The 15,294-nt window shown below is 38.4% G+C and overlaps 2 protein-coding genes across 4 annotated transcripts; both read left to right on the forward strand.

Moving 5' to 3' along the window:
* Positions 1 to 1,655: 1,655 nt before the first annotated feature.
* LOC133421393 (MICAL-like protein 1) lies at positions 1,656 to 10,601 on the forward strand. 3 transcript variants are annotated; one of them, XM_061710959.1, is made up of 15 exons: positions 1,656 to 2,264; positions 2,685 to 2,733; positions 2,896 to 3,037; positions 4,270 to 4,361; positions 4,452 to 4,594; positions 4,795 to 5,351; positions 5,420 to 5,459; positions 5,594 to 6,200; positions 7,200 to 7,322; positions 7,561 to 7,687; positions 7,808 to 7,898; positions 8,055 to 8,128; positions 8,220 to 8,334; positions 8,426 to 8,472; positions 8,564 to 10,601. In XM_061710959.1, exons 1-15 carry the CDS (start codon positions 2,122 to 2,124, stop codon positions 8,683 to 8,685), a joined length of 2,472 nt encoding a protein of 823 aa, XP_061566943.1. In that variant the 5' UTR covers positions 1,656 to 2,121; the 3' UTR covers positions 8,686 to 10,601. The 3 variants fall into 3 exon arrangements, with proteins under 3 accessions (XP_061566943.1, XP_061566945.1, XP_061566946.1); XM_061710961.1 differs by having other exon boundaries at positions 4,273 to 4,361; XM_061710962.1 differs by lacking the exon at positions 2,685 to 2,733 and having other exon boundaries at positions 2,137 to 2,264.
* Positions 10,602 to 10,790: 189 nt separating this feature from the next.
* Positions 10,791 to 13,436, forward strand: polr2f (RNA polymerase II, I and III subunit F). The gene is made up of 5 exons (XM_061711010.1): positions 10,791 to 10,939; positions 11,259 to 11,328; positions 11,467 to 11,597; positions 12,587 to 12,658; positions 13,012 to 13,436. The coding sequence occupies exons 1-5, from the start codon at positions 10,920 to 10,922 to the stop codon at positions 13,100 to 13,102; spliced, it is 384 nt and encodes a 127-aa protein (XP_061566994.1). The 5' UTR covers positions 10,791 to 10,919; the 3' UTR covers positions 13,103 to 13,436.
* The last annotated feature ends 1,858 nt before the right edge of the window (positions 13,437 to 15,294 follow it).

Here is a 15,294-nt window from a genome sequence, read left to right on the forward strand (position 1 = left end):
AATCACTAAATCAACAAATGAAAAGGCTATTAAAACCGTATTGTGTAATATGTATAATCTTCTTGTATAACGAACATCACCCTTGGCACATGTTCTGTATTCTATTTGTATACTGTTCCTGTTCCTATTCTGTGATAATTCTTTTAAATTTTTTAAGTTTAAGAAAAAAAAAACAGTTCGAGCAGATAAGTGATGCTAACAGAGGTCCAGAGACGGAATGGTGTATAAAAACTATGTTTTGACATGCACACACGACTGAAAAAACATTCTTATTATAAGAAATGGCAATTCAAGTTGTACAATGAATGTTAGAGATATGAACATTGTCCCAACTTTATACCAGATTACAGTGTATTCAGTACTCGAGTTGTAAAAAAAAAAAAAAATCAGGGGGGATGGTGGATTTTATCATATGGGGACAGATCATTTGTGCTGATTACAAATAATATATTACAAATAATTATAACACTGACCAAAATACCTGCAGAAATACTGCAGGAATGACATAGCAGCAGTTAAATGCAGCCTTCTGTAAGCTTTAAATATCCACTGGGCTTACATCAAATACATCAAAACACAACAATAAAAAACAGTTTTCTGAACTTATACATATGCCTCTGTCCTTCACAGGATAAGTAAAATGGATCACTGCAAAAACTCAAAATCTTAACAAGAATATTTGTCCTATTTCTAGTTAAAATGTCTCATTTTAGTAAAGAAATCTCATTACACTTAAAACAAGACTCATCACTGGAAAAAACAACAATTTTCACCTGTTTCAAGTAGACTTTCACTTGAAATAAGTAGAAAAATCTGCCAGTGGAACAAGATTTTTTTGCTTGTAATAAGAAGATAAATCTTGTCCCACTGGCAGATTTTTCTACTTATTTCAAGTGAAAATGTACTTGAAACAGGTGCAAATTGTCAAATAAGTTATTTTTCTGGTGTTATTTTTCTGGTGATGACTCTAAATGTTGAAATAGCAGTAAAACCACATTCATTGATGAAATGACATAAGGGATGGAAAGGAGGGATGGCAGTTTTACAGGGGGGATGATTTTGACCGTTTTTATTTCAGGGGGGATGCCATCCCCCCTCATCCCCCCTCAACTCCAGTACGGAGTATACTGTAACTTTGTCACGTTTTGACAGACGTAGATTAAAAACCACACAAAACTCATTCTCATTCTAAGATTTTATATTGTACTTTTTGTGAACAGCCAAGAACATTCTAAATAAAATTTTTGTTTTGAAGCATGTAATCAAAGGAAAGGATATAGAACTTAAATATATGTAATACTTAAAAGAAAAAACAAGTCCTGAGTAATCTTAAAACAAAATAATTGTAACATTTTGATTAGAGAACATTCAGGAATCATAAGCCTATTTTGGAGTAACCTAGAACCACAGCTTCTATGCGCTATTTAATCATCCTCAAGACTGAAGCAACGACAAATGACGATAATAAAACATGTATTTATAACCTTGAGTGTTGTTTTTGAAATAGGAAGTTTCCAGAGATTAAACGGTGTAAGGAAAGAGATAAATAGGGTTAGAGAGAAATAAGAAACCAGCCCGTCCTAATTATAGACAAGAAAGAGCTCTACGTCTCCCTCTAGCGGCAGTTATTGGACATTTCATTGATTGTGGATAACAACAAGAAGGACGGTCAGTAACGGGATTTTTGAAAATGATCAGATCTACCAGGAACCTTTGGAGTACTGCACATATTTGGAGAATAGATCACTTCAATGGGGAGCTCGTTGGTCGTTTGTGATGAAAAAACTGCCAGTGCTTGTCTATCCTGAGTCAGAGGAACAGATTGAGACTTTGGTCGAAGCTAAAGTGTATTTACGTGTACGACTGGGACAGCTATGTTTTTATTGGACAAAGAAATCCTTGAGTGGAAGAACCAAACGTAAGAAAACAATTCTTGATGAATGAGTTTCTGCTGGTTCAACAAGTTGCAGCGCAAATCTTACCGCAAGTGTTTTGCAGAGTTACAACAGTAGAGGATGCTTGTATTTCCTGTTCGCTCTGCGAAAGCAAAGATATACAACTGTATTTGACTCATCAAAGTGCCATGTGCACCCACTCAGTCCGTGTAATCGGTTTCAAGAAATGGCCTCAGGGAAGTGTTTACACGAGTGGTGCCGTGTCACATGCTCCAGCTATCCCAGTGTGGAGATAAGAAACATGTCATCCTCATTCAAAGATGGACTTGCATTTTGTGCCATCATCCACAAACACCGACCTGACCTGATGTAAGTAGAGAATGCTCATGTTTTGCATCATGCCTTGGGTTTAACAGTGTAAAGAGTGCAGGTTCCCAGTTTGAGATTTCTTTTCTTGACTGACATTTCTGTAAACGGACATCCTGTCTAATCTGCGCAGAGAATGGCCTGCACAGTGTCCAGGACTAATCTGCTATCCTTGTCCTAAGCTCCTGCGTCTCTGTCCTTAACCTTTTCATGTCCACTTCAATAAGATCAGCCGGTTTGTCTTTACCACAGTTACATAGCACCCCTGATTTCAAATCAACCCATCAAATTCATGATCTTTCATTCATTTACTTTGCTGTTTCAGTGCTTTAAGTCTGTGCCATCATTTTCCAAAAGGCCCTTTTTGATTGTGTCATTTCATGATCTTTTAACATTCTCTCCATTTTCTTCACCATGCTCCAGAGATTTCAATTCGCTCTCCAAAGATAATGCATATCAGAATAACAAACTGGTGAGTTATGTCCATTTTCTGTTTGCACACCAGCTAGAAAGCAAACATTTCTCTCTGCACAGCTTGTACGTATACTGTTTTTCACCATAACTTCAATTTAAAATGTCATGTAGGTTAATTAAAAAAAAAAAAATTAAATTACATTTTTTTATCCGTGTCAAGGCATTTGAGGTTGCAGAGACGAAATTGGGGATCCCTGCATTGCTGGATCCAAAGGACATGGTCTCCACAAAGGGGCCTGATTGTTTGAGTGTCATCACATACCTTTCTCAGTACTACTACTTCTTCAACAGGAAATCCTGCGGTGTGTAGACCACAGTTTATTCTCTCTGTTTATCTATCCCTTATTGTGTGCTTTTATTAATAGATACCTACAGCAAAACCCTTTTCACCTGAAAATAGATAAGACAAAAAAATCTTGTTTCTTCTATCTGAGCTACAATCCTAGTACTGAACAGCTTTTACTCTGTCAAACTCCATACATCCCTTCCCCAAGGATTAAGGTTGGGATTTGTGGTTATATAAAAATACAACATGTAACCCTAGAAAACCATTCTATGTTGCATGTCAGTCCAAAACAAAATGACCCAAAGTCTCGAGAACACCACAGTGAAGTAAATCCAAGTTTTAGTCATCACTTTATGGGAACATGTTTGAACGTGAATGTTTCATCACAGAGATTCAGATACAGATGTCCTGATATTTTATATTGACATTTGCTGATATAATTCAGAATTTAACAAATTCATCAATGATGACGAGGCATCCTGTTCTAGATGCAGACCATGACTCTACCATCACAATGATTCACAGATGGATTCAGATTGGTACCCTGGAGTGCTGTGTTTTCCACTCATCTTATTTAAAACTTAAATTTGTATGTTTTTCAATATTCCTCTTTCTTATTTGTGTGGGAATAACCAAACTGCAGATGGGCAGTAAAGATTTGATTATACACAAACTTATCAAGGTCGAAAAACATTCATAATCAAGGAGTTTTCTTTGAGCTAAAAAATCTGTTTCAGTTTCTTTTAAAGGAATATTTGATGAGCTCCAAGTATCATCTACGTTTAGCAGTTTATTGGCAAAGTAACTTTGGATTCCCGTCCCTGTCGTTTTCTGACCTTGTTAACAACTACAATCACTTCATGGTGCACATTCGATTTAGATTTCCAAAACAGTGAGGGCAGAAGAGAAAGCAACAACAGGAACTCTCAGACAAGCTGCTTAACCTCCGGTACTTTTGCAAAAAAACGTTTCTTTGTGTTACTTTAAGGGTTCACAAACATTAAATCACCAGTTATTTCTTAAAAATTGGGCCATGAGTATGTCATTTTTTTAAAACTCATTGTCGTCTACATATTCATCATCCATTATAGGTGATTAATGATACATTATTGATGTATTATTGATATTTTTAAGGCACCGTTATACTGCATTTTTACTTTTCACAATGTGTGAATGAAATCTTCAGATATCCAAAAGTTTTATCTGCGAAAATACTTTTTTTTTGTGTTTCTTCTCTTGACTTCACAGCAGGTCCCTCCAGATCATGGTCACTTCACATCACCGTCTTAAACAATATTACAAAGAGCAATAAAAGTCCTGATGGCCCAAAAAGCTTGAAGGTGAAGGGTCTCAGCCTCGATTTTCTCTCACCTAGCAAACTCGTCCGCCGTGTCACCACCCTGAAAGACTGGTTTCTCTTCTCCATTTAGAGCCCGACTGACCTGGAAGCAAGAACAGAAGGTCGTTTTGCCAACACAAGGTCGCAGACACCATGTAATTTGTGTTTCAAGCCTGTGCACCTCATACAGAGACATCTGATTGATGGGAAGGTGTATCATCGTAGCTGTTTCAGGTACGAGCAGCTTTTCTATGCCTCTCGTTCACGCCGGATACATGTGTCTGAGATGCACTGCAGTCCAAGTGTAAGAATGCGTTTCTAATGTGTCTCAAGTGATCATATTTATCATACCTGCACAGCTGTGGTTATATCTGTTGGAATGAGCTCAGCTTTCCAACTTGGGAAGCTTTTTGATTTTTTGTTTTGTTTTTCAGGTGCAAAGTGTGCCACTGCACTCTTTTACCAGGGTCATTCACACAAGGAAGCGATACTGGCTCCTTGATCTGTGCTTGCCATGTAGCGGACAGTAAAAGCCTTAATGCTGATGTCAACCAGGAAGTTGAATCCACTGATAACCAGCCCAAATGTAGATTTCAGGCAGGTTTGAGCTCTCCGGGGGAACTGACTGTCACCAGCGTATCTCATTACACCAAGAAACTAGAGTCACAGGATAGACTGGTTAGTAAAACACTGCAAAAGCATGCCGTAAAAGAGCAGGAGGGGAGCAGAGAGGAGGAGGACAAAGGAAACTCGTGTGTTGGATCTCATCATCCTCCCCAACCCACTGTGAAAGAAAAGACATTTGACGGGGCTAAAAAAAACAAACTTTTGCCCACTCATGCAGACAGTAAAGAACAGCAGCCACCGTGTGCTCAAGTGACTGAAAGAAGTACTCGACCCGTTCCAGCACCCAGACGAAGCATGGATGCCTATGTAGTCCCCGTTCCTGCACCCAGGACCAGAACTGTCCCAACTATGACCAGTTCTCCAGGTAAACAGCGTTGTTTCACTGTATATGTTTTGTTTTCTTTCTTTTTCTCACTCTATCTCTCTGTTCAGGTGGTTCAGGCACTCAATCTCCCTCAGGTTCTTCACAAATGTAAGTGTACACAAACTTTGCCTTCGGTGGCTGCTCCTTTCTCATTTTCTCTTGACTGGCAAACATCATAAAAGACGTCTGATAACCTCTGATAACATATTTTGTCTTTCTCTCCATGGCACCACCTTAACCAGCACAAGCCCCAAAGTGATGACCAACCATCCATGGATGACCATTGTACATTCTGGTCCCTGGACGCAGCTGCCTCCTGCTCCGGCCCCCATACCTCTTCCTCGATCCAAATCTGTCCCTAACGCGCAGGGGTTATGGAGAAGACGCAAGATCCCACCTCCCAATCCATTTGAAGAGGATGAGGAGCTTGAGGACACTGGGGGGGAAGCTGTTAAACCTGAATCTGAGGCCGCTGTCAATTCAGAGGACAGCAGGGACGTGCATGCTGTGGTTTGTTCGAGTGTGGCCCATAATCCTGCCAGGGAACCTGAGCAGAATGAAGGAAAACCGCTGGTCAAAACAGATGTCAAAGAGGATGCTGGAGAAGGGACACCTGACAGAGCAAAGGGAGTGACTGCCGTTACTGACGCAGAAAAGGCATCAGCTGAACAGGCGGGAGGTGTTCACCAGACTGAGGCATCAGATGAGACAGAAGAGGTGGCAGATCTCCACACCGCTTCAGCACAGAGTCACAAGTTACCCAGAAGTCTGTCTGTGCCAGCTATCACATCTGAGCACTCTCCAACTCACTCTGAGTCGAATGAATCCATCACATCATGTCAGGGAACGGTATGAACAGAGATCACGTCAACATCTGAAAATAAACATTTTACCTAGTTGTAGGGGTGTAACGATACACTAATCTCACGATACGGTACGATACACGATATTGAGGTCACGATAACGATACGATATTATAGCAGTATTTTTTTAACAAACTTGCATGAGGAACATATGACTGGAAAAAATTGTCTTTTATTTGAAAGACACAAAATACAAAAAAATGCTGTGCAATTGCCCTATTGTTACAGTTTGTAATGCTTTATAACTGTTTAAAGGAGCTTGAGGCAGGATGGAGGCAGGATTTATGAAAAAAATGCGTATACGTTTTAAGTTTTCTAGTAATAATGTCAGATGAAGCGTTCCAAACCCAAAAGAATGAGCCCTCTAGTGTATCTCTCCGTTGCCTTGAACAGGCTGTGTGCTGCAAAATGTGCTGCAATTCGGGCCCAAATTTCCCGCGCTGGGCTGTGGATGTGACGTCACATGACGCTGCATGCACGTTCTCCCCGTTCTCCTGTGCCGGCTTCGCTGTTGGCTGCAGTACCCCCAACGGCCGTCGTGGTGAAGGGTGGCGCTAGAGAGTCTCATTTCTTAAAAGGAGCCTCATGCTCCTTTAAGTTTTAAAGAGAAAGCCAGGCCAACCATTTTCCACAAACTGAACTAAAAGTAAATGTCAGGTTTGCATTATGCATCTTCAGTTTCATACAAGTAAAAATATTTTCCCGTGATCGGGACCGCAAAACGGTATTACTTTCTTCTGAGCGTAGTAAGATTTTGGTCCGCGGGTCGAGGCGCGGTCGGCACGCGTGGTGGATGTGCGTTACTAGTCAACACAATAGATTAATATTTATTACACAATATCGCGATACACTTTGTCACCTCCACAACACGTATTGTGATGTTTTTGTATCGCAAAATTTCGTGGCACGATATATTGTTACACCCCTACTTAGTTGTGACTGCATTCATGAGTTAATAACTCCTTGTTTTTTTTTCTGTTTTTAGCCAACCTCTAAAGAAAATCCTTTCAATCGGAAATCTGAAATGTCCAAATCAAAGACTTTGCAGGACATCTCATCCAGTCGGGGTCCTGCTCCTGGCCACGGTTTCCCACTCATCAAAAGGAAGGTAGAAATGCTGAATTTACAGGGCTCATATCATGATTTGAGCCTGTGTGTGTGCGTGTGTATAACATATATTTGGGTGTGTGAAGTGACTTCCCAATCAAAGTTTCCACACAACAGTTAAAAAGGTTGAAATCAAGTCTGCCCACTTTTTGGGAGGTTTTTATCTGTTAGCTTTTCAAAGTTCTATCACTAAAGAAAAGTGGTTTTGCAGAAATTATGTATTTTATTTTGCGTGGCAGGTGCAGACAGACCAGGGTTTTTCTGTGGAAAACCTGCAGGCCGAAATGAGAGAACTACATCAACACCTGGAAACCCTGGAACAGAGAGGAGTTCAGCTGGAGAAGAGTCTCAGAGAGGGAACAAGCAGTAGGCCTTCACTTTTCCCCCCACTGGGGTTCTTGATAAAATGATTCACCTGCAACAGCTTTACTGTTATTATCATACAGTTTGCATGAAAAAAACAACAATATTGTTTTTCAATTATAGGTAAAGATGAAGAAGAAATACTGACAGAGTGGTTCTCTCTTAACCATGAGCGACAGATTTTGTCACGCAAAGATTCAGAACTGGTCTCTCTGTAAGTAGACGCGATAAAGGTTTTTCTCTGATGCTATGTACGACTACAAATGCTACTATTTCTCATTTCAACTTCTATATATGTCTTAAAAGGTTTTTTTTGTGGCATCAAAGACTAATTTTCCATAATTTTTATGTGTGTTGTGCACTTTCCCAGAACAAAGCAGCAAAAGTTAGACGACAGACAAGCAGACGTGGAGTACGAGCTCAGATGTCTCCTCAATAAACCTGGTCCGTGTCAATCAGTTTTCCACCTTACATATTCGTAGAGAAATCTTTTCTATTGGACTGATTGTCATGAAATTGTCGCCTGCACATTCAGAAAGTGACTGGAGCCGGGAGGATCGAGAACGAGAGCAGCAGCTGATGGTTGAGCTGGTCGCCGTCATCGAGCAGAGGAACCAGATCATCAGCAGCTTGGATCAGGACAGGCAGAGGTACAGTAGCTACGCAGGGAAAAGGGGGATGGTTTTATGCTCTCAAAGTCAGAGACTCAAATGTAAGATTCAACTTTATTTTCCTCACAAGGGAAAGAGAGGAAGATATGCTTTGGGAGAGCATGGTGAAGAACAAAGGTGAGAAATCAACTTTTTCTATTTCTATTGTTGACAAGGCAGCAAAAAAATGTAAGGACTCATCGCAGCATGATATGTTATCTCTTCACAGATTTCCAGAAGGAAAGACTAAAAGACCTCAAGAAGTCCAAAGGAAAGTTCAAGCCTGCAAAAGTGTTTAAATTACTGAACTATAAAACTGAGAGCAGCAAGGACAAGCAGAAAAAGAACTGAAAAAACCCCCCATCTTGTTGGGAAATCTCTCATATTCCAGGAAAATTCACCCAAACGGACACTTTGATTCAGTTTCTTCGTGAAAGGTCAATCTCTGAAATCCAAAATGTTAGAGTTATTGGGGAAATTAATATATGTATATACCGGTAAGTTATAGATGCTTTTATAAAAGATCATACAAAGCTGCAGTTAGTGCCTTGATTTTTGATGCCGTTTAGGGGCTCTTTCTGTTATATGTTCCTAACTGGATGGACATCTGCTTGGTCAGGACTTTAGTCCATTTGAAACATTTCATCAGGAATTTTGTTAAAGATAAACACGAGAACTGGGAAAAAAAATGTATTCTTTTATTTATTAACATTATTACAATTCAAACATCCACTGGTGTCCACAAAACATTTCAAAATTAAAAATCTTACTGTAGCAAACCTGTTCTTGTTTACTAAGTTTACTGGTCTGTTATTGCGTTGGGATTTAAAAATGTTAAAAAGGAATACAACAAAAACTTAACCAACAGATATCACGTGATGAGTCTTTAGTGCTCTTCAGTCAGGCTTTTTTTTTTAGTATTACAAGTGTTCAGTTATTTATTCTGATGAGGGTATTTAAATGTGCTCTCATGTTCTTATAGTTGAACCTTTGCAAACATTTTACTACAGATTTTACATTTACTTCACTTTAACAGAAATCCTTAGTTTTGGATCCATTTTATCTCAAATGTAAACCCTTTTTGATCTGTTTTAGTTTTCTGTTTCTGTAAACTGAAAGTCTTAAAAAGCAATAAGGACACTAGACGTGCAAACACATTTCCTTCACAGGACTTAGTTCCAATCAGCAGATTGACCCAAATGTTATCCAAATGTACGTCTACGTCCTTATTTTACTATACTTTTACTTTATGCAAATTCTTGCATATCTGATTATATAATATGTCGCATATTTGACCATAGTACTTCAGAATGCTTAAATAAACCCATAATTTTCTTGTCAGTAACCAACAGAGGACTTTTTGTATCTACCTGTAGTGTCTTAATTTAGTTTTCCATATTTTTTTATATCACAACTTTTATATAAAGCAGTTTATTTTATGGTGAATTTTGGATCATAGTTGCATGAAGCTGGCCAAAACTGATACAGCATATTAATTTGTCTTTATTAAAAAACAAACAAACAAAAAATATAAGCATCTTTTTTCCCTTCTTTTTATGTGTGGGCCATCTTAACACACCTGTGATGTTGAAACTGCCCAGATACCCACAAAAATGTGTTATAAAGTGGAGGAGCATTAATCCACATTCTCTTTCTACATTGACTGTAATTGAATCCATTATTAATTGTCTTCATCAAGTCCAGATTAAATGTGCCTAAATGAACCTTGTAAGTAAATAAGTCTTGTACGCCCAGACAGGGTAAACAGTTCGTCACACAAGACAAATAACCATATACACACACACACAATTCAGCATCACAAATCAACCTAACATGCATCTTTCTGAACTGTGGTAGAAAGCGTGAAAACACATGCGAGCTCCGGGAAAACATTCCACTCCGCACAATGTCCCCGGCTGGGATTCAGAATGGAAATATTCCTCCAATGAGGTGATAGTGTTAATTATCACACCCAGCTACAGATGAATTGTTTTGCTAAAACTTTCCAGTGTCATCCACCCCTTTAAAAATGTAACTATGAGTTGACATGCAAGGATCCATTTGAAACATATTTTCTGTATTCATTTTTGTGTATTGTTAAACAATTGTTTTCCATTTTCTTTGCACAAACAATTCAGTATTATCAAACTAAAATTTGTAATATGTATATCTATGTTTGCAATAATTAAATACAACTTTAAGTTTATTTTATAATGATGTACTTTATTGAACCGTCCAATAAAAGTTGTTCTTGTTTTTTTGTAGTGGTGGGATTGTGTCATGACTCTGAAGAAGAGCTGTTTATATTTATTAATAAAAAACTTAAATTTCTGACTGATTTTGGGTTTCTAGAAAATTCTTTCATAAAGGTTATATTGTGATGGCAGCAGTGCAAGCTGCCTCTGAAGCGGAACGAAAGACAAATGTTCCTCTGGAGCAGTCGGAATGTTTTCCCACGGACCAACCCACCGGAAGTTAGATGTCCCCGCGACTCATGTGGTTCCATGTTTATAATAGAAGTTTTACCTGAAAGAAGATACGTTTAAAGGATTTGCAAAGAATACAAACACACACCAATCTAGAAAATGTCCGACAACGAAGACAAGTAAGTAATGACACTGTCCCAAAAAGCCACATTAACCCGTGAATGATGATAATTTTACAGCTAACTAGTTAGCCAGCTAGCCGGCCTGTGTTATATTGTTGCCAATTTATGGTTAATAAGATATTTCGGCCCATTAATGCCTTCAATAACACATTTCTCACTATTTTTGGTCTTAAACAACACAATTCTGGCTATTTTCGGTCTTTTATAACATGTTTTTATCTGGGTTTTGATAACACGTTTGTCTTTCTGTGGTATTTATTAAAATATTTGTGTCCGTTTGTGGTCTTTGATAACATATTTCTCCCGAATTTCATAGCTTCGATGATGGAGATTTTGATGACGCTGAGGAGGATGAGGGATTAGATGATCTTGAAAATGCAGAAGATGTAAGTTTGGCTTGCCGTTTTCTTAAAGAGTTTTCTTAAAAATACATTAATATTTGTCTGAGTGTCAGTCCTGTGGCTTTATGACCCTGTAATTCACTCTTAATCTTGTTTGTTGTTTTGTTTATTTCTGGTGCGCAGGGTGACCAGGAGAACGTGCAGATTCTGCCTGCAGGAGAGGGCCAGCAGGCAAACCAGAAGAGAATCACAACACAGTACATGACCAAATATGAGCGGGCCAGAGTGCTGGGAACACGAGCTCTTCAGATAGCGTGAGTGTCTAGACACCGATGGAGGTGATGCTGGTGATGCTGCAGCGACAGGACTCAGATCTTCCCTCCGACCTTTGACTTTTGCACTTCACATCATGTTGCACCATTTATACCTGTCATTTTCAGGGCCAAGATTAAAGTTTTAGTAGATTATTTTAGTTTTTCTTACTAAGTTTTAAAGCGTCCGATATATATTTTATTTCAGTTTCTGTGATAATACTGATAAAAATTAGTTACGGGCATTACGTAGGTAACTGGTTCTGTGAGTCCTTGGATGATAGCCAGTTACACAGGTCTCTCGGTCCCTCCTTGGGATGAGAAGCAGTTGTGAGACTGGTCGGCATTTACCATGCAGCGTTTATTGTCTAAGCCCAAGGATAGCCGACAAGTCAAATAAATTACTTTGTTTACATATAAAGTCGACCTGCACAGACTGCAAGAAGACACATCCACTTTGTTTACTGCCACTTGCAGTCAGGAGGACGAAACAGAACAAACACATATGACAAGAAAAAGGTCTGGATTTTAGTTTACTGGTCAGTTGATGTCGTAAAGTTAAATTGTTCTACCTGGATATATGTCTTTATTCCAGATATTTTGGCTTCCTCTCACAGTCCACGTACATCTTAAGTTATATGATGATTCAAATTTGGCTTAATATGTGATTAACAGCTGTCTTATATTGGAACTTTGTATTGGACTGGTGACCAGTGCCAGCTGGGATGGCTTCCACCACCTCCGGAAATATAAATCACCAGCTTGTTGTTTTGAACAGGTGGACCTTCTTTTATCACATCAACAGCATCTCACTGAGCAGTTGAAACATTTTATCTATTGAAATGTAATGTCAAACCTAAAAAGAATCCCTTTTATTTCATTTTATTTTTTGTGAAGGGGCTACAAAAGCAGTATAAATATTCAGCATTAACAGAATGATGTAATTTTGGTTTGACAACCTCAGTTAATGAATGTGATTGTCCTGCTGGTAGGATGTGTGCTCCTGTGATGGTGGAGTTGGAGGGAGAAACGGACCCCCTGCAGATAGCTATGAAAGAACTCAAGTAAGTCATAATTTCAATGATCTGTAATTATTTTGAGAGCCGTTGGTCCTTATTTAGAGACCCTTATTATTCACTGCATGTGGGGCCAGTATGGTCAGGCCCCACCAGATGTCGCTATGGAGCAATATGCTACCTTGAAGGAAGTGTAACAGAATCTTTGTTGTCGCAGATGTAATTATATGAAGACCGAATATATGAAGATATACAAAGACAACTCTGTTTTATATATTTGTGTGTATATATCTTGTCAAAGGTATTTTGTCAGAATGTTGACAGCTTATTCTTCACGAAGCACCTGAAAATAGGGCCGGCCACTGTTATTTACTTTCAAAGTTATTTGTGTTCTCCAACAGGAGCAGGAAGATTCCCATCATCATCCGCAGGTACCTTCCAGATGGCAGTTATGAGGACTGGGGCTGTGACGAACTCATTATAACTGACTGAAAAACTCAACCGTTACAGATTAAAAAAGACACGTCTACAGCTCCACATGTCAGTCTTTTCAGCTACATGAACTTCTATGAGTCTCTAAAGTTAAGAACGTATATCTTGTCTATTTAAACATACTTTTGATATGTCCAAGATGAAAAAAAAAACATGTTAATGATTTCAAGAACTGTACTATAATAAAGATCCACCAGGCAGACATGTAACTTAAACACTTTAGTTTCCTTTTTTAATAGAATGAATTTTTTTGTTGTTATAAATATTCCTTTTGCTGTTTTGAAAAAAAATGTGAAATAACTATTTTATTGGTGATAATAAACATTTTTTATTAGTTACTGTTTGTGAGTTGCATCACTTTTGCTCTGAATGTTGCATAGATTTTAAACATCAGCGTTGGAGTGATTTGACAGGTAACATGATGCAATGATGTTGTTCCATTTGGAAAAATAACCTCTTCAACTTAATGTAACAGTCAACACACACTGAGGAAGGTTACAGTGATTCAGCTTTGGGTTTGATTATGACCACTAAATATGGTCAGTCCCGATCATTTTTATTCACCTGGATAAAAGCAGTTTTGTAGAGAGTAGATTTTAAAATGTATGCATCTCCCCAGTATCGGGCTGCAATCCAGAGATCCAGCAACACAAGGAGCTCCTAGTAGGCGTCTGCTTGTAACACATTTTTGTTGCTGGTGTTAAGAGATAGACATATTTCTAATATCCAGTGTTAAAAGAATAAGACATTTTCAATAAGACCCTTGTAAATGTTTGAACAAGAACTGATCACACTTCTAATGCCTCTTGTGTCTCTGCCAGATTACCAACTTCACTGTAGAAGAAGCTTTTTGTTGAAACTTTTGAAATGGAAATGTGGATTTTTTGTTCAGTGTGTTAATATGCACAGTGCATTGGATCTTTAATAAAGTGGGTGGGTCGGGGGGCATCTTGGGAACACTAATGACAGTAAAACATTTATCATACCACAACCAATTCGGCTATATCATGTCCGTTTCTTAAAAAATAAAAACTGCTTTGATTCACAAGACCTTCGACAGGAGGAGATCGCCTTGCAGTGCTGTCAGTGTGGAGAGAGTAGCTCAAGATATTCATTCACACCAAACAATGCCATCATGGTTCTTCAAATTTAGTAAAAGGGACAACCAACATCTGACATTTAGTTTTGTGTCCTAAATTTGCTGTTTCTTTTCCTCATTAGTCCACATTGTGTCTGTTTGTGGTTCTTTTTAGATATTTTTCTACCACGTTCAGACTTGTCTGTTCTATCTGAGCTTTGTGTTCTATTTCTATATAATGTTGCACTCTTGTGACGTAATACTATACTATATTTCAATCTCAACAAGTGGTATTTGGTCATTTCTAATCAAATGGTTTACAGAGCTACTAAACTGGATTATAGGCAGCTGAAAAATTTTATTCAGAGACGGTAGAGTTTTATTTCTCGCTGTATGTAGAGGATGCAGGATTCTTTCTGGTGAAAAAATAAAATGATCTTCCTTAGTGCCCATATAAACAAGAACATTTAAGGACTTCACAGTGGACAACTTCAATTATGCCTGACAGATGCACTGTACGTTGTGAACAGAAAGAAAAGCGACAATTTCTGATTTTCCTCTTACAACTTTGTAAGTGTGTAAAGTCAGAATGAAATTACCTCGCAGCCCAAAAAAATTCTTAGTCTGAAAAAAAGATCTTAAAGGCTTTGAGCTTCCCCATGACACTGAAGTTTTACAAAATAAGAGCACTAAACAGAAAGGCCCCTAAAAAAATGAATAGAAACTGGCACTGATTTAGAGCCTTGCTTTTAATTATTTGAGTCTAGTGTAACAAATTAATTGGAATAATTACAACTTTGTGGATGCTTCATTTCGAGTTTAGAAATGTCAACATTTTCAATTATGTGCAGTGTAATTGCCTTTTCTGTCATTCTTTTCCTACGATCTGATCATTTTGCTATGTTTCACCTCTATGTGCTCATGATTACCCAGCCTCACTTAAACACAGTTTTTTCAGCTGCTAAACACAAAATTTGGATTTCTGTCAACCCTGAACAAGCCAACATGTCCTGAGAAAAACAGAAAACAGCTCGCCCTCCTTCAACAAACAGTACTTTTAGTTACTGTCTTGATAGGATCCATGTGGGTCCTCAATGACACCTGCTATGTCAGC

The sequence above is a fragment of the Cololabis saira genome, chromosome 21 (assembly GCF_033807715.1).
Source record: "Cololabis saira isolate AMF1-May2022 chromosome 21, fColSai1.1, whole genome shotgun sequence".
In the NCBI taxonomy this organism is placed as follows: domain Eukaryota; kingdom Metazoa; phylum Chordata; class Actinopteri; order Beloniformes; family Belonidae; genus Cololabis; species Cololabis saira.

What these genes read in the sequence shown, in the direction of transcription:
- LOC133421393 (XM_061710959.1), top strand. Translation starts at nt 2,122, where the DNA reads ATGGCCTCAGGGAAGTGTTTACACGAGTGGTGCCGTGTCACATGCTCC. An exon ending in CCCTCAGGTTCTTCACAAAT is followed by an intron (nt 5,460 to 5,593) that starts GTAAGTGTACAC and finishes CACCTTAACCAG; the next exon opens with CACAAGCCCCAAAGTGATGA. An exon ending in GAGCATGGTGAAGAACAAAG is followed by an intron (nt 8,473 to 8,563) that starts GTGAGAAATCAA and finishes ATCTCTTCACAG; the next exon opens with ATTTCCAGAAGGAAAGACTA.
- polr2f (XM_061711010.1), top strand. Translation starts at nt 10,920, where the DNA reads ATGTCCGACAACGAAGACAA. An exon ending in ATGTCCGACAACGAAGACAA is followed by an intron (nt 10,940 to 11,258) that starts GTAAGTAATGAC and finishes CGAATTTCATAG; the next exon opens with CTTCGATGATGGAGATTTTG. An exon ending in ATAGCTATGAAAGAACTCAA is followed by an intron (nt 12,659 to 13,011) that starts GTAAGTCATAAT and finishes GTTCTCCAACAG; the next exon opens with GAGCAGGAAGATTCCCATCA.